This window comes from Eurosta solidaginis, chromosome 4, assembly GCF_040869045.1.
Source record: "Eurosta solidaginis isolate ZX-2024a chromosome 4, ASM4086904v1, whole genome shotgun sequence".
Lineage (NCBI taxonomy): Eukaryota > Metazoa > Arthropoda > Insecta > Diptera > Tephritidae > Eurosta > Eurosta solidaginis.
Window position 1 is genome coordinate 21,990,704 of NC_090322.1, and position 19,679 is coordinate 22,010,382.

Below are 19,679 nucleotides of genomic sequence, written 5' to 3' on the forward strand. Positions count from 1 at the left end.
CTACCAACTGAGCGTTGGAAACGAAAATGCACTCGGACTTGCCCAGCCGACTGTGTCTGTGGTACTATCAGAGGTGTTGAATGTCTTGGAAAATTTTATTTGTGAAAGATGGATAAAATTGAATTACGAGGAGGCTGAGCTGCATCAAACAAAGTTGCATTTCTATAATGTGCAAGTTCCTTTGCTATATGGGAATTTTGTTCCATAATTGAAACCAGTCTTTCAAGCTGTTGTTTTGTACTCACGACCTTGGACCTATATAAAATTAATTCAAATAGTTTAAAATTACTAGTAGGTAGTAAAAAAGAGAACATAAATACAAAAAACTTACATTTTAAACAATTCGTTTTCTATTCGATACAGCATCGACAACAAATTTCTATTCGCTTGAAAATTAGATACACAACGAAAATTTCGACAGAGATGAGTTGTCATAATACCAATTTCAAATTCGATTTTCGATGTTCGATAGCCAGCGAAGATCGAAGATCGAATAATGCTCATAATAGGGGCCAATATGTTTTTTGTAAATCATTTTATAACTTTAGCTCATGCGCCAATAAACATTCGGTAACGTTTTACAAGATGGTGCACCATCTAATTTTAATCGAAAATTATCAAAGGTGGTATCAAAAGACGCGTCTCGACCTCCGTTTTAAAGCGAAAATCTAAAATTTTATTTCTGTCGAAAGTTATTCACAAAAAACCGTTAAATGACCCCGAAAGGGTCCGAAATATGGGGCCCGATCCGGTTTTTTTTTTTGCATATAACACCTTTCTGCGTTGGCGGCCTTCGGCCGCGCTTATAAGAAATTACCCTGGGTGGGTCCGACATCGGTTTTGGGTTCAAAACTAAATGCGCGCAGAACACCTTTCTGCATTAGTGTATGTGTGTGTGCAACAAATCTGGCAAACAACAACAACCACATGAAAATTAGAACCGTTTTTTGCTTATATCTTTTGACAAAAGTAAAAACTTTAATTTTCGCTTCTGGATTCTAAAAACGGAGGTCAAGACGCTTCTTTTGATACCACCTTTGATAATTTTCGATAAAAATTAGGTGGCACCGTCATGTAAAACGTTACCAAACATTCATAGTCAAAATAAAAAGTTTTTCAATTCATTATTTTTTTTAGGGTCAATTAAACTTCCTTAAGGACGAATTAATGGTGACTTATAACCATAAAGCCATAACCAGATAAAACAGCTGATCTAACCTACCTTATGGAAATCAATGTAATCGATTAATGGTGCCATACCATAACGCTAACTCGATTACATTGATTTGCATAAGGTAGGTGTGATCAGCTGTTTTATCTGGTTATGAGTTTATGGTTATAAGCATGGTTCAATTATGTACAGGTTGGCCCATCTCATCAGCTGATTTTATTTATGTCATTGCATGGCCGAAGGGATTGTCAAAAGGAGATGGCAAACTCAAAATGAAACCAACACATTGGCAACATTTTACTTACACATACAAAAACTGCTAAGTTTTATGTTTCCATTCCATACCATTCGCATCAACCCCAATACACAGATTTTGAAAATTTGAACAGACATATTTTGTTGCTTTACAGATGAGCCAACCTGTATATAGTTGAACCATGGTTATAAGTCACCATTAATTCGCCCTTTAACCCTAAGTCGTAACCATACCCATATCCATAACCATCTCCAATGTGATCGATTAATGGTGCCTTAACCTAAAAATCGTGAAAATTTCATAAAAATGAAGAAAGCGCAAAAAATTACAAACATATACCACAAGAAATAAGCATCTGAGCCAAAACGTATCCAAAACAATAAATAAAATCAACAAAAAATTAATAAATTCTCCAACTAAAATATTTTTAGGTTATGGATGTGACGAAAAACCATAAACCAATTGGTGGGCTATGGTATGGCGTTAGCGTTATGGTATGGCACCATTAATCGATTACACTGATTTACATAAGGTTGGTTCGATCAGCTGTTTTATCTGGTTATGGATAAGTCACCATTAATTGGCCTTTAATTGTTGAACTACAAACTAAGTCTACATTTACACGTCTTATTCTACATTAAACCGTCAACAGAAAATCTACGCGTTTACATATGTATGTTCCATCCCTGCGCACTAGGTTATTTGTGTAAAATTTTTACGTTTCCGTTTTATTTTGTGTTTCCAATTAGAGAGATGAAAAAAAATCTGCATCCCTAAAACTTGTTCATAATTCCCGATTATCGAGCGGAAAAATTTATATGAGAAATCTAGTTATATAATTAAAGATTAAGACCTAGTTTACATATAAAGATATTAGCTGTGTTTCGTTTAGATTATCTGTTGACAATTTATTGTAGATTACAGCATGTGTAAACGAGGACTTAAACCTGATAGTCCTCAAACTTATATCCAAAATCACTATCCAATCTTTGAGAAATTTTCTAAAATGTATAGTTCTCGCGCTGATCTCCAATATCATTCTCAAATAATTCTTCAACCTTTGAGAGATTTTGAGCACAGTTGATATCTTACATTGGATATTGGGTTAACGTGGAGTTGAACAAAAGTCTTCTCCAAGGTGATACCACCAAAGCCAACAGCTGTGAACATTGTGAAGTACAAACACATGGTTGGTAGCGGTAACGAAACATTATAAATTAAAAATTTATTAAGCTGTACTATTGGAATCTTACATTTGAGTTTAATAAGAGAAACACAATGGTTGGAAACTATTTTTCAATTTAAGTAACAGCATTTTTCCATTTATAAAATATGCTTCTTTGCTGAGAACGCTATGATTCTTAAGTTGAGTCACTGCTTCGGAAAAACTCTTGAGATTGAAGATGAAGTACGCTTGTTATCAACATAAGCGCTAATGGTACTCAAGCCCAAATGTTGGTTGAGTACTTCCGACGCTATTGCGAGCGAACGTTAAGTTATAGGCTATAGTTTAACGCTGCCAGGTCGGTCACTTAAGCTCAACCTAAACTTCAGTTAAAGTTGACTGAAAAATAGCAGAATAAGTTTAGTCGTAGTTTAACTGACAAACTGAGTTGAACTTGTACTTAAATGGAGAAAATTTGAATGTAATATAAAACGCGCCTATGACGATACGCCTCATGTGCACCCAACCTAACGGCTGAGGTCTGTAATCCAGTCTCATCTCAAGTCTCTAAATTTGAGATTTTCCCAATGAACAAAGTTCACTAAAATGGATGATTTACACAAACATTGAAGAGATAAAATAAACTTGCATTTTGGCAAGGCGACGCTTCCATTACTGTATGAGAAATCCCAAAGTAGGGTCGGTTCGAATCTTAGTGGCGGCACATTCGATTTTTTTTAATACTTTGTTTTATTAATATTTTTTTCTATTTTGAAATTTTAAGAACGAAACAATAAGTGTTGGAAAATAACTAAAATATTTTGCTCGCATTTTCATACATGTGGTCTTTCCCGGCCCAGCGAAATTAGTTACCGTTTTTGTGGGGCTGGGGACGCGAGACAAGTTACAACATAGCAAATTGTTTGAAAACTGATTTTTAGTAGAAGTTTCTCTAATAGTAACTAGAGATGGCTTACTGAATGCAGCTGTTAAATTGCGTGCAAATTTAGAGGCGCTACACCTTTTTGCCTATTTGATCAACATTGCCGCTCATGACTTCGTCTTATAAGACAGCCGCCACTTGCCTCATAAAATTGCGTGCACACTAAGCGACGCTAGCGACACTAGCGACAAGTTGACCAATTAGGCAAATATGCCGCGAATATTTTGTGGAACGTGTCGCTCCGCTTAGTACGCACGCACTTAAATTGGTCAACTTGGTCGTGAGAATACATGCAAAGAATATTTTGTCGCTACGTGTCGCGTCGCTTGGTGTGCATGCACTTTAAGAATGCCGTGTAGTGCCGCCAAAAGTGTCCTTAGCTTAAGTTAAACATCGCTTTAGGCGGTGACACAATGGCATTTTTCATATAGATGCGTTTCACACAAGCTTATGCATTCCAATAACATCGCCACAATCAATCAGGATGTTGCGTTTGTAAATATGAAGGAACTTCAGACTCAGCAATTGAAGTTTATTACGCCTTGCCCATTCACATACAAAATTTCGCGAAGCACTGTTATAAACATTCTCCCTATACAACAAAATACTTGCCAACATATTTTGTGTCGTAATCGATTGTTATATTGCAGTTTTTATTTGCGAAAAATGTTGGAAAATTTACCAACCAGTGCAAAATGTGCCAACACCCTTAGCCAAAGCAAATGTCAAATTCTTCTTCTTATGATTTTCTTGGAACAAAATTGGGGAGTTGGGTGCTTTTCAATATCAGATGGCGCCAGTGTCGCTCATTCTACAATTCTCCATAAAAATACGTGAAATCTACTCATAATGCATAAGCTAGTGTTAAACTCATCTATATAAAAAACTGCTTATGTGTCGGAACTGTTTGTTGTTGCATTTGCATGTTAAATCTCTATCCGTATCTGGTTCATGTACCATTGGAACACGAGGGCTGTCATAAAAGATTGTCAAATATCGATTTTTCGCGCTTTTTTTTCTTACCATCACTGAAAAAGCGACGGTCGAGTGAAAGTGAATGTACAACTCATTGTTTACTATATAGTTTGGCAGCTTAAGTAGAGGTTATGTTGCGAATAGAGTGGAAGGCAGTGGACTAGGCAGTCGAATGTCATATAATGAAGGAATGGTGTTCGGAGATTTTTCAAAGTTAAAAAAAAAAATGATAAAAGCTTTAATATAAATAAAAATATTGCTTTAATAACAACAAAAATGCCATATATATTCTGTATACATAAATTTGTAAGTATTATCTCACTTGAAAATTTGAATTAAATAATCTAAAGTTTTGTTTAGAAACTGAGTCGAGAACTGTGCGTGTGAATGTGCGAATTTTCACCGATCAGCTGTTAGTTGCGCTACTTGGTAAAATTTACAATGGTACAACTGAAATTTAAAGTTTGTTCAAAGCTTTTATGAAGGTTTACAATTACATTTATTATTTGTGAAATTTTAAAATTGTCAAAATAATGCATCTGGTGTTGAAAAGAAAGTTATTAAATTAAAAGTGCCAAGCTTTGCGATGAATCATAATCCAGGAGCTGCGTTGATTGCGCGGGTAAGTTAAGAAATATTTTAATAGTAGTTATGTGTATTTGTAGTGCGGGGATGCATATAACATCAATGCACCGTTAACTGTTGCGTGTAATGTGGCAGTTACCCACCGACGTGTGCCGTACGTAAGGACGTTTGTCGTACGAAGCACGTTTGACCGAACTCTCAAGCCCGTAGGAATCAATGTGTGCGGCTGTGTACATGTACATAACATATTTGTGTGTGTATTGTTTACAGATAAGCACTGTTGCCATTGACCATTTTGCATGCATGCTTATGGAAACATCAACTTTTTCCAATTTAATTTTTGATATTGTAAAAGGCCGGAATACATATTAAATAAGTATAAATAGATAAAATATTTATAATCAGCACTTTTACATAATTATTTCGAATTATTTTCACAATTTTTCAAACTTTAATTAGGCGTTTTTGCATAAAATTGCAAACGGTCAAAAATTAGCGTACAAAAGTTTACTAGGCAACTCTGTCTAGTGAGAGAGCGATCAGCTGACACGTTCTTACGGAAAAAATCAAAATTGTTTTGATTTCTACGTTCCGGGCTACGTACGTACGGGCGTTCCACGTCGGTGAGTTTTCGTTTACATTGCACACTCATAAGATAGGTTGTGTCAGCTGACACGTTTTTGGTACGTACGTTCGTGAGTAACTGCCGCATAAGATATAACGATGATGTTGTTTCAAACTTGAAAGTTCTATATTCTAGCATTCATACACCCAAACATGAAAATTATACCTGTTTTGTTTTTTATATGAAACGAACACAAAATAAGGTAATATTTTACAACAGGGCGACTGCTTATACACGTCCAAAAATATCGGAAGGTGTCAATAGACACGTTTTGACCCAGTATAAATAATCCGAAGGGGGAAAAAGGTGTAGGTATATCAAATGTTGAGTTAATAGTCTAGAACAGGAGTCGATTGCTAATACGCGCCCAAAAATGTTGGGAGGGGTGTTAATTACGCGTCTCGGCATCAGTATTAATTATCGGAAGGCAGAAAATAAAAATTTTGAACTCGTCCAAAAGATATTAACGAAAAAATTACCACGGGTCCCTCCGAAACCGGGGAAGGGATCCAGTATTTTTCCGCAGAAAACGTTTCTGCGATGGAGGCCTTCGGCCGCGCTTATAAAAAATTACTCTGGCTGGTTCACCAATGGGATGGGATCAAAATTAAATCTGTGCAAAATCCCTTTTCTACAAGATTTTTTTTAGGTTTTTACCAAAAATTTTCACGAAAAACCGAAAATTTGTTTGATGCGTATTAGCAGTCGATCTCTGTTGGAATATATTACTAGGATTCCCAGTCTTATCCTTTTTAACTTATTTTAAGAGTAGTGCGCTAATGAAATTGTTTGATATTTATTGATCTATGACAAAAATATTTGACAGTTTTATTTTCAATACCTTTTGCGATTTGAGCCCCCTTTATCGCAAAAAGTAAAATATAAACTGTATACTTTACGTGAAAGCAGAAAAATACCAATATTTTAGACCTTCAGTGTTGAAAAAAATAGTCTGGCTGTTGTTGTTTACGTTGATAGTCCATTACCGGATATAGATCCGGTACGTGCCGGTAACTAGCACCATAACATCAGGTACGATGTGATAAAAGCACGTTGATCCATTTTTTACTTTAAACTTTTTTTTATTACTATCATTATTTTCTATTAGGCGGCCGCCGTGGTGTGGTGGTAGCGTGCCCCGCCTACTACATTGAGGTCCTGGATTCAACTCGCGGACAATTAGAAAAACGTTTTTTTTTAGTCAGAGTAACCCGACGGAAGTGATTTGGCAAACACTCTGAGTGTATTTCTGCGATGAAAAACTTTTTTTATTAACATGTTTTATTTATAATGAAACCCAGTATTACTTTCACTAGATCGGTTTCTAGAAAACAAGCTGAGTCCGAATAAAATAAAAATTATCTCTTTGCATAATTCCATATTTTCGATGAAAATAAAAAAAACTCTTAAAATGTCCAGAACATTGTTAAAAAGAAGAAGGTTGTCATAAATTGTGACCAATAGCCTCTAGCTGAAGTCGAAAGAAACTTGTAGTCTCAATAGGGCTTGGCCAAAGAGATATGGGTGTTAGAGGCGATGGTTCCACTATACAATTGAAAATATGGTTGGTGTCATGTGGGACTCGTAAAATGCGGCATATATACTGGGTATGTCTGGGCTGATTCTGAATAAGTAAGACTTTAACATATTACAGTATCTAGATCGAGGTTGTGCCAGAGTGAGGCGTCTCCCTAGGGAGATTGCTTCTCTAAACTGCGAGTTTCGAGTATTGGGCATTTATCGGCGTAAACCTGTGGCGACTCATTATGGATGAGACTGAGGGCCTCTTTATGCTCATCAGTATAAAACGGTATGTTATGCGCCGAATTTCTTCATAGTACTTACGGAGACGACTCTTAAGTCCCTGGGAGTCGCGGCCTCTTCAAACTGATGTCTCTTGGTATGCCCTATTCAACAGAAACTGTTTTTTCAGCACTTTTCTCTCCTCATGGTGTTATGGTGAGAAAAGAAGACATTTCGCGGTACTTTTGAGAGCGGTGCTTTGACAAGCCTGTAGTTTCCTCCAGTGTATTTTTTTTTTTTTTTAACTCGACGAACGTATCGGATACGCGTAGTATACAAGCGGCTGGCCAATTCGTTAAGGATCTGAACTTTAGGAACAATTGCTGCTGCGTGCTCGCCAAAATGTGGGTCCTGATCAGAGATATGCTTTAAGTACTAATAAAATTAGTGCACTTAGTCATGAGCCAAAAAATTGTGTCTAAATGTATACTTAGTCAATTACAGAAAAATGCTATGAGTGACTAGCACATAAAATAGAAAATACATACGAGTGCCCCGCAACACATATGTCGCATACATATATGACATTGTTGAGTATAAACTGAAATCATAGTCGCTTTAACTCAGTAGCATGTTGGTTTCGTGTGTAATACACTGTATACTTCGTTTACTATCGGTTTTCCTTTAGCGCTGTATTCAATTTAGCTTCGTGTACATCGTTGTGTTGCGTCAGAAGACTGATATGACTATATTCATTTCATTGCACTATTAGTCTTACTGATTCCAATTAGTGTTTTCGTATAACACAGTTGACTTTCTTGCTCAATAAGACAATTGAGTACTAAACTGCTTCGTGGCATATGAGCGGTTATTCATTTTACGAATCATGACTATGTAAATGTGTTTTAGTGGATGTAAGTGCTTGATATTCTTTGTTTGTCTACGCACTAATACTCATTTTTTGGTTAGTCCACTAATAACCTTAAAAGATGAATAATTGCAGCTCACTGGTCCTGATCGAATGTCACACCCAGTGTTTCTGGGTGTTGAACAGTCAAAAGCGCAATGCCTTTTACTTGGATGTCCAATATGACCGACGTTTGCTGCGCCCACGTCTTAAGTAAGGTAGCCGATGATTTGGTCGGTGACAGTGGTAAATTTCGTGAGGCAAAAAACTGGAAAGTCAAGGGAGATAGTCATTTATTTTACAGCGACGCTCATCAATGAAGGGCCGCGACCTGTTGCCATTATCGTGCTGTCATCGGAGTACGACACAATAATGTAACGTACTGTATATTTACTTGGCGCTTAACTGTTTAAACGGTTATAGCCGTCCAACAAACCACGCCAGTCGCTTCTTCGCTCTGCCAACTGGTGCCAATTGGTCACTCCAGGGGAGTTTAAATTGTTTTCTACCTGGTCCTTTTAGCGGAGAGGGGGCCGCCCCCTTCCTCTGCTTCCATAGGCGGTTTCCGATAAAAATATTTTCTTAGCCGGAGCGTCATATTTCATTCGCATAATATGGCCTAGTCAGCGTAGCTGCTGAGTTTTAATTCGCTGGACTGTTGATGTCTGCGTGGTGCTCGTAGAGTTCATCATTAAATCTTCTTCGGTGCTCACCATCGCCAACGCGTAGAGGCCCGTAAATCTTTCGAAGAACTTTTATCCCGAACACTCCCAGAGCCCCTTCATCTGATGTTGTCATGGTCCATGCTCCTGCACCATATAGCAGGACGGGTACGATAAGTGACTTGTAGAGCATGATTTGCGTTTGCCGAGAGAGGTGAACCCTGTTATGAATATACAATGTCCTACACTTTCAAAAGAAAAAAGCACACTACCAACGAAGGCAAGAGTCACCTTAGTTCAACTTCGATCTGGATACTGCAGCAGGTTAAGCTCCACCATACATGACACCAACCATACATTCAATTGTAATGCGAAACCTAAGCCTCTAACACCAATCTCCCTATGGTCGGCGCCTGTTAAAACCGCCAGTTTCCATGGACTTCCATTAGAGGACTTTGATGACAATTTGTGTGTGGTTGCGCCCATTGAATGGGGCGAAGCACTGTTAACACAACGACATGGAAAAAGCAGTACAAACACTGGAAGAAAATATAATAAACAGCTATCGCATCAATCAATGTGCATCTCGCATAGCCCAACGGAATCGGAATAGATGGAAATGAAAAAGCTAAGAACCGCGCATCCCTGTTAATGTTGTATTACCCATGGAGACATCCCCAAGGTTTTGGGAAGTGTTACCGATGTTGATGGTCCTTTGCCAGATATAGTTTCGGAACATTCAGGTGAGAAGCACCATTAAGGGGGATAGCCCGACCATCTCGAGAATTAATATGACCACATTAAACCTTCTGGGCCATCCCTCCCACCCCTAGTTCAATGAGGAACGTGGGGTCGCCAGAGCCTCGCCTGCTAAATATGTATACGATACATTCTTATTTGTAACAGGATTTTCCTCTCGTAGGTGAATTGACAACGTGCTTGCGGAAACTCTAAAGCTATAAAGTTTTGCATTGCGCTTATCAACCCTTTGAATCCCGGGGCATCCCTTGATGACATGGGGGTAGGCGAATCCTTCCTAGTTTGTATCGTAGACGTCCCAACCAGATTACCAAGAGTTACACATGATCGACCAAGCAGAAAAGGCGTCCTAACTGGAGTGGGCTGCAAAGTGCTGAAGATGTGCAAGTCCTGCGGATTTGGATTAACAAAGTTTCTCCTCACGCCTAAAATGAGGGGACTGTATACTAGTGATAAGAAAAAAGTGACATAAGCGGTTGTAAGCAATAAGGAATACTGGTTTCACTCCTGATTGGTAAACCTTAGAATACAGTAAATAAGGCATATCATACGCCTTATAATAACGCCTGATTTTAGGCTTATTAGCGCTGAAAATTTATTTTCGATGATAGATTACCAATCTGTACTTAAATAATGTTTTAAAATAAAGATAAATAAAGTAATTGAAAGTCAGATGGTGTCTTATTATTAGTCATATGAGCGTCTGATATTTGCATTAAGACTTATAATTAGGTTGAAACATGGCATGCTATTGCTTTTTCTATTTGGTTCATAGCCCGGGCACATTTTCAAGTTTTCTAAGTGATTCAAAAACATCCATTTCCGTCTACTTTGTTTAAATGATATTCTTTTTGTATCACGATCATTGTGAATTCATACAAGTGAAAAATCTTTCTATCCCTCCATTGCCATACCTTCCTCAAATAAAAACTGACAGGGATAATGGCTGTCGCGATGGCCAGAGAATGGAAGAAAGTTTTGTTTTTTGCTCGCTGTTATTAAATTGAATTGCCAAGAACTGCCCATTTGTGTTTCAAACCAGCTTTTCTTTTAAATGTGTATACAGAAAATCAGGCTACATTCTAATATTTATTTCTCAAATCTAGTTAATAAATAAAATATGAGCCAGTTAATTAAACATTTTAAAATATATAAATAATACAATATACCAGTCGTCTACAAAAATGTTTGAAAAATACTATTGAGCAAATGATTTAAGTAATCGAACAGCGACTGAATAGGTGATCGAGGCTGTGTACTATTGTGAAAAAAAAATTTTTTTTTCAAACATTCGCCACTTGTATGAATTCACAATGCTTTCGACCACTGATATTCAACAAAATATTCGAAATTTGATGTCATACACATTTTGTTCTGCACCTCGAAAGTGGGTGCGGTTTCGCTTGTAGAGCTCTTCCGTTTTACATTAGGATTATAAATTATGTAGCTTTCAAAAGGTGCTGGTTAAATGTCCCTTTGCGATCATAAATTTATATCTTTCAATTTAGCCTCCTCTTCTCTTAAGGCTTTCAAATTCCGCTCACGCGTCTCTGGATCTTCATTTTTATGCGTAGCTAAGTGTAAACGTCGCTCCGTTGATAGAGGTAAAGCTAAAGGGCACACATCACATCTATACACATTAGCACCCAAATGAGTAGGTAAATGCCGCAACATTCCATGGTTTGAAAGATAAGTGCCTTCACAGTATTTGCATTCGAATGGTCTCTCATCGGTATGGGTGCGCATATGACGGCGTTTATTACAACCATCAGCAAACCTATTTCATAGTGACAGAATGAAATGTTGAATGAGATTTGGATAAAGAAAACTTTTTTCACATTTATGTTTCTTTTCTTGATTAGTACGAGTTAGTATACAAATGTTTTTGTATCTGGAGTAATAAAAAATAAAGGACTGTTAAAAACTAAATGCACTTAACTTTTATTTAAATACTAGCAGATATTCTTGCTTTTCTTGGTTTTCCTCAGATTTTGTTTTCTTCACTATATTTTTGGTGGCTTTCAACAACTCTCAATCATTTTCATATCAAATTGACATTTTTTATGGGAACCTTACTCATATAAACCCAACAAGCATTTCTGTAAATGTTTTCGACAACAACTTAAACTAACCGCTTTCGCAAATTCAATATACTGTGACGAATATTAGCATCACTAAGCTGATACTTAGTAAATAAAGGCACAACAACAATAAAGCAAGCTGCCACTCAAATAAATCATCATTTATACACATCCATACAAGGCAACGAAGAGATACTCACAAACACCTGTAGTCATCAGCCGGAGTTGGTTCTGACACATGCATACGCATATATGTAGCTCAATTAGCAAGCAGGAGATACAGCAGAAGGTGAAACGTCTAGTCTAGACTGTAGTAGAAATATGCGAATGAAGCGACGGAGAGTATAAAAGCAGCGCAAACTGAGTAATCAGGAATCAGTTTGATTTAAACACGCCTTTAGTTGCGAAGTATAATTGTACTACTCTCAAATTATTCTAAATAAAAACCAGTTTGCCATACGGAATATTGGAGTGATTTATTCAACAGTTTACCGATTCGAACGTTAGCAGAAGGTTGCAAATAAGCGGAATTTTCCCTAAATTAATTAAAATATTTATTTTTTCTTTAATAATTTTTTATAAGCGTTCTGGGCGAATCTTTGTTAATGATTTAACTTTATATATTTATTTGTTTTATTTAAAAATTTCTTCAATATATTTATTTTTTCATGAATTAAGCGGGACTTGCCCTTATTGCTTTAAATGTATGAAAACATTTATCTGAAGCAATTTTTAATTTTATAATTTATTTAATAATTTGGGAAAATTTTAAACAGCGTGATATAAAGATGGACAAGGCGACAGCTGTTTCGATTATACTTTGTAAATCTCTTCAAAGCCTTTTCTTCCGGCACAACAACTAAGGCATGACGTGGTTGAATGCGTTTGTAACACTTCAGCCATCGTAGGAGTGCGGGTTCAAATCCCACTCCCGAGAGAAAAGGATTTGAAGAGATTTACAAGGTATAATCGAAACAGCTGCCGCCTTGTTCGTCCTGATGTCACGTTGTTTAAATTTTTCCCAAATTATTAAATAACTTATTTTTTCTTTAATAATTTTTTGAAAGCATTCAGAGTGAATCTTTGTTAATGGCTTAACTTTATATATTTATTTGTTTTATTTAAAAATTTATGCAATACAAATGATAGAGGCGAGTCTCTATTTTGTTACATCCTGAAATGCGATTTGCAGATAGCCAACTGCCCGTAAAAGAAGGTAGAGAAGGGACACACCTTTAGAAACCCTAGATCAACGGGCTGAAGCAAATTTCAGGAGCATTTAGAAACAAAACTGGGGCAACCCAAAGAAGTTGCTACTATAGAAAAACTGGAGGAATTCAATGACTTCCTATCGAAGACGCAAAAGACTGCGTATAACAGCGCCTGCCCTCTAAGATTCAGAAAAAAGCAACGCCGCGTTAGTGCAAGGAGTTGAGGCTTCCTAGAAGACAGGTAAAATAAATGTTAAAGCTGGAAACTTTTGCGGAAAGCGAAGCGAGTCTATTAAATTAATAATTAGTACTTTGTGTCCTTGTGTCGAAGGGACTGTGAGTACCCCTAATTTCTTTGTGGAAATTTACTTTTTAAATCCTATGTAGTGATCTTTATGAGAAGTAAAAGGCAGAAAGTTTTACCATTTTTTAATGGTTTGAGTTGAAAATTTTGTTATGTTTATGTATATGAATGTGGTTAAGCCGTGGAGTACTATAGAAATATTTAAGGGACATAAGAGTACTGCACAACTGATCATCATACTGTAACGAGTTTTGGGAAATTCCGCTCATTTGAAAGCTTCTGCTAACGTTCGAATCGCTAAACTGTTGAATAAATCACTCCAATATTCAGTATTGCAAACTGAGCTTCCGCTGCTTTTATTATCTCTGTTGTCTAGTCGGCATATTTCTCCAAAGGCCTAGACGTTTCACCTTCTAGAATTCTTGTATCTCCTGCTTGGTAATATGTTATATACATGTATATTTGTAATTTATGTTTCTCTTATAGCCATATGCGTGTGTGAGTAACTACTTCGGCTGATGAGTACATCTGTGTATGTGTGCGATATCTCTTCGTTGCCTTGTACATAAATGTTGCTTGCCTTAATGTGTATAATTGTCGTTGCTTGCTGTTTTGTTGTTGTGATTATTGGCTAACAGCTTAGTGATCATATATGTAATACTCCTATATTGCTAATAGCAATGTGTTTTGAAATCGAAATCAAAACAAGACAGCCTATTAAATTGTTGTGATTGATGCAGCATAAGTGTGACAAGAAAAAATTTAAATTTAGGTACATTCCATGATTTAATTACTAAAGGCATAATTCGATCCCCTTCAGCGAAAATTGTAGTAGAAAAGTACCTTTAGTAGTATATTAGTAGTGATAATAAATTTGTAAATGCCAACTGGTTTTAGGGGAAATAATTAATTTTTTACTAAATATTTCGTGAATTGATAGACTTATGTTGGTTTGATCATTCTTTCAGAATTTGTTTGAAGAATGCCGCCTTTACGGGGTAGGAGCAACTCCTTTAAGGCTTTACCATTTACTTAGGCAATAATTTATTTCAGAAAAGAAAACGCTATTAGTTCTAAATCACAAACCGTCGTTTGACATTTGGCCATTAAACCTAACTCAGATACATCGGCCTTTAGTCGATATTTAAATAATAACAGACATGGGTCCTAAGCCATGTTTTGTCCAACCCAACAAGTTCACTCAGGGCCGGATGATACTGTCGTTACGAAGCAGCGAAAGCAACCAAAAATTGCTAGCGTTAGCAATTAACTATCCATACGAAATAGTGTATTGTATTTAAAGATCTAACCAAATGAAAGGTAAACGCGAAAAACGTTGTAAGTGCTAATTTCTGCATGAAATAACTTCTTGCACATTACCGTTATTATTGCCCTCTTTCATTGCGCTAATATCAATTTGACCAATGTAACATTTTCAGCCATATATCAAAGTTTATCATAAAAGAAAAGTCAAAAGTCAAGTCATGACAAAGGTTCTTTCTTGCTTTCCTAAAACTTTGATTGGCGTTTATAACGGTTTCCGCGAAACCCTTCAAGTGATGTTAATAACCAATCATCAAAGTATGTTAGTCTAGCATTACTAGCACTACTTGCACATAATAAACTTTAACACAAATTTAGTTCTAAAAATTCAAATTTTAAACTTATAACTTCGTTTTAAATGAAATAAGTGTTTTTTCCGAATTTCATTGAATGCAATTTGTCTAAGCTTTGGTGATTCGAAGGGCGAATAGTTTTTTTGTTATTATATTATTTGTTATTTAAGTGGGCTGTATATTATTTTATAGAGAGGTGGCTATGCGCCTGTTAAATCTTGTATGTATTCATTGGGGGCAAGCACTGGGGGCTCCAAGGTATTGGCTGCGGGTTGAGCAACCTTGTTTTGCTTTGAAAAACCCCGCTTTGGGCTAAAAAAATTTAAACTATGTGTTTAGATTATTTCACTAACCAGTTGAGAATTACAAGCACACTCAGTGGCTAATGAAACAAACGAACAATGTTCATAGTTTAAGTCACTTAAACATACTCCCCGCCTAGACGGCTTAGTCGTCTAGTGAAACTTCCATACGAGCCAGTTATCCGGCTCGAAGGACCATGTCTAAGCTTTGGTGATTCGAAGGGCGAATGGTTTCTTTGTTATTATAATATTTGTTATTTAAGTGGGCTGTTATTATTTTAGAGAGGTCGCTATGCGCTGTTACACCTTGTATGTATTCATTGGGGGCGAGCACTGGGGGCTCTAAGGTATTGGCTGCGGGTTGAGCCACCTTGTTTTGCTTTGAAAAACCCCGCTTTGGGATAAAAAATTTAAACTATGTCTTTAGAATATTTCACTAACCAGTTGAGAATTACAAGCACACTCAACGGCTAATGCAACAAACGAACGAAAAATGTTCATAGTTCAAGTCACTTAACACAATTTATATATTTCCGCGAAGGTTGAGTTGGAAATTGCGTGTGAAAACTTTCGAAATAACTGCCTGAATTTAATAAAATGCCCTTTTTATAAATGATAGGCCTGTTAATTAAATGAACCTCCACTTTGGGTAAAACATGTTTCATCATTACAGAAATTAATATCCAAAATTTAAATTCAATATCAAGAAAAATAATTAGCTACTGTCATATGCAGGTATAGTTTTCTGTTAATTTTTTCGTCACATGCATATGTACATATATCTTTCAGATATATATTGGTTCCGCGGTCAGCTATCGTTGCTAACTTTTTTTATACTCAATAATATTTTTATACTCAGCTGAGCAGAGCTCACAGAGTGTATTAATTTTGTTCGCGTAATGGTACCCCGTAACGGCATAAACTAATCGAGATATCATTATCTGGCCGAAAAAAGAAATTCATTTAGCCATGTCCTTCCGTCCGTCCGTCCCTCCGTGTACACGATAACTTGAGTAAATTTTGAGTACCTTAATAAAATTTGGTATGTAAGTTCCTGGGCACTTATCTCAGATCGCTATTTAAAATGAACGAAATCGGACTATAACAACGCCCATTTTTTCGATATCGAAAGTTTCTGTATTTAATTAGCGAGTCTTGCTCATATTGCTTTATACAATTGTTTTGTTATTGATATTAGAGAAAAATTGCAAAGTTTACAAACGGCGATGGTTACTACATGTTTCTGAATTTCACTTTTTCATCAGCTAGCTTCTCGGGAGCTAGTAACCTAGTAACCATCGCCGTTTGTAAACTTTGCAATTTGTCCCTGGTCCACCTTTATGGCGATTTCTCGAAAAGGCGTCCACCTATAGAACTAAGACCCACTCCCTTTTAAAATACTCTTTAATTTTCATTTGATACCCATGTCATACAAACACATTCCAGGGTTACGCTAGGTTCATTTTCCTACGTGGTGATTTTCCCTTATTTGACAAAGGATGAAAAAATCGTTCCAAAAAATGCCACAATTTCGGACATTTTGGGTTTAAAATTAAGAGCGCTGCGAAGATATTTCAGGGATGATTTAAAAAAAAAAATATATATAAAGAAATGCGTCCAAATTTAACCAAATTTTCATATTTAAAAAAATATTCAAATAAAACGAATTGATAGCTGAAGAAAGATAGCAAAGGCACTTCCACTTTTTTGTATTACCATTTGATACATAATCCATGAGAAAGACAATTTTGTCTCCAAAGCTCTCAGCTGAGTATGTAATGTTCGGTTACACCCAAACTTAGCCTTCCTTACTTGTTAGTTGTCAATTTGTTCTTCATACCCAAGTGCCATGATGGAATGATAGAAGGTGACGGATGTAAGCAATTTCTCGCTCCAACGCTGCCATCTGAAGAGCAGTGGCGGATCGTGAGCTTGGCTGTGGGGGAGGAAATGGTATCAAAAGGTTTCATAAATTTTGTTTTTTTTATAAAAGCGGTATTCATGTATTAATTTCCATGCATCGTGAAATGCCAAAATTTTGTGCCTACTGCTATTTTCATGCTCAAGAAAAATGCAAAATTTTTCTTGAATGTTTTTTGATCTGCGTACAGCGCTTAATAATACCAAAATGTAAGCTTTCGATTTCAAAGTATTTTCGAAAGTATGTATGTATTCTGTTTTAAATACTTTCAGGGCCGCGGAGAGGAATGATTTTAAGTTAGATAAACGTTTTTGACACAATTTTATAAGCGCTATCTGTCAAAAATTTCGACACTCCATACTACTCTAAAAAAAACGGAGAAAAAGTAAAGCGTGATTGGCTCGTTTCGAGTGCAACAAAAGAAGAGCTTTTTTGTTTTCCATGCCGGCTTTTCTGCAAAATTTCCGAAAATACCCGATCAGTTTTGACAAAATCTTCAGGTTATTCTAAAGAAAAAGGTTGAAAGAGGTCACACGACAAAATTCCTGAACATGAAAATAGTCAAAATCATAAAACTTGCTATATAGAGTGGCGCCAATATGAAATTAGAATTCGAAATGCGAGTTCAGTGGATTTTCTCTTAGCGGAAACCCTTAAAAATGTAGCAGCTCGCTGGAGTATTTTGGAACTGATCAGCAATTATGACCCCCTATTGCATGAACATTTGGAGAAGGTGAGGGAATCTCAAACGAAAAAGAATCGTCTCCAAGCACATTATTTGTCTCATGGAATACAAAATGAGTTCATAGAAATCTGTGTAAGTCAAGTAATTAGAAAGATAGAAGGCGAGAGAAAGCCCGTCAAGTATTACACAGTAATAGTGGATGCGACCCCTGATTCGGAGCATATTGAGCAGACTGTTTTTATACTGCGTTATGTTTTATATATGAAAATGGAAAATCCAAGAGCGCTTCTTAGAGTTTGTCGATTGTAACGCAAAACAGGAGAAGCTAGCTGATTCGCAGCACTCTAAAAAAGCACAATATTCCCCTGGATGACTGCCGTGGGCAGGGGTATGGTAATGGCAGTAATATGAGCGGTCATTACAAAGGAGCGCAGAGTCATATCCTGAGAGATAACTCCCTGGCAATATTTGCACCTTGTGCTTGTCACAGTATAAATTTATGTGGAGTGCAAGCTGCGGAAAAAACTAATTGCTCCTTGCACAGCATGTCACAAACACGATGGTCTGCTCGTGTGGATAGTGTGAAACCTTTCCCAACTCACATTCCGCAAGAAAGCTATTGATGAAATCAAGCTTTTAAATCTGAGTTCAGAAACAGTAACGGATTTGGAAGGTATTGAAGCATATATGGGGAAATTTGAGTGTATCCTCTTAGCCTCCACGACGGTAATCAACCATCGAAATCTGGTACTGCAAGCTAGAAATATCACACTGGACGTGGAAACAGAAAATATACGTAGCCTGATTGATGAGTTGAAGAAGTTCAGGGATCAATGGTTGATCATACTTCAAGAATGTAAGATTCTGGCAGGGAGTATAGGAGTTGTGAATACCTTCGCAGAGAAAAGAAGGAAGATAAGAAAGCGCCAGTTCGATGAATTACCTGGCGAATCACCTGAGTGTGATTCCAAAACTCAATTCAAACAGCAAGTTTTTTGCTTTCTTTTGGACTGCTTGATTGGTAACATGACAAAACGTTTCGAAGCCGTAAATGACATTGTGATTAAATTTAGTATTTTGTGGAAGTATCAGGATCTGACGGAAGAAGATCTCAGAGAAAAAGCAGCGGCATTCTGCACGATTTATGGTATCGATATTTCTACGGATCTAATAGATGAAATCATTCATCTCAAAGCCATCCACTTAGCAAATTTGGGATGTGATTCGCTGCCACCATTTCAACTCCTGAAGAAATTTCATTACTTGAAGATGGAAGTATTATTTCCGAACATCTGCATAGAATTAGGAATATTTTGCACACTTCCAGTCAGTGTGGCTGAAGGGGAGCGTTCTTTTAGTCTACTGTCTCGCGTGAAAAATTGTTTACGTTCTACTATGAGCCACAATCGCTTGACAAGCCTTGGAACATTGGCGTTGGAGTCCAGCCTTGCTCGCAGCATTAGTTTTGAATCGGTAATTTCCATGTTCGCAGACCAAAAAGCACGGAAGGTTTTCCTTGGCTGATTCAAGCTCTTAAAATGTACATATTTAGAAAAAGTTAATGTAAGCAAATCGAACAATGAAATCTAACATTTCATTAATGTAAGCGCTCCAGTAAATCTTATTTTATATGAAATAAAACTGACAATGTGAATTGAAAAATTTATGTACGTTATGTTATTTTTTTACTGAATTGAGTTTATTTTTCACATTATTATTGTCGAGGTCAATACGCGTCTTTTGACACCTCTCTCGATATTTTTGCTAG

At 36.6% G+C, this 19,679-nt stretch overlaps 1 protein-coding gene across 2 annotated transcripts in view; it reads right to left on the reverse strand.

Moving 5' to 3' along the window:
- LOC137249248 (zinc finger protein ZFP2-like) overlaps positions 1-19,679 on the reverse strand; it is a 104,001-nt gene that overhangs the window by 2,368 nt on the left and 81,954 nt on the right. The window contains exon 7 of one of the 2 annotated variants that reach the window (XM_067780569.1): positions 10,454-11,568. The exons of the other annotated variant lie outside the window; for it this stretch is intronic. Coding sequence (XP_067636670.1) covers positions 11,274-11,568 — 295 coding nt within the window. The 3' untranslated portion in view covers positions 10,454-11,273. Of the gene's footprint in view, positions 1-10,453; positions 11,569-19,679 lie in introns of those variants that run through there. 2 annotated transcript variants of the gene reach the window in all.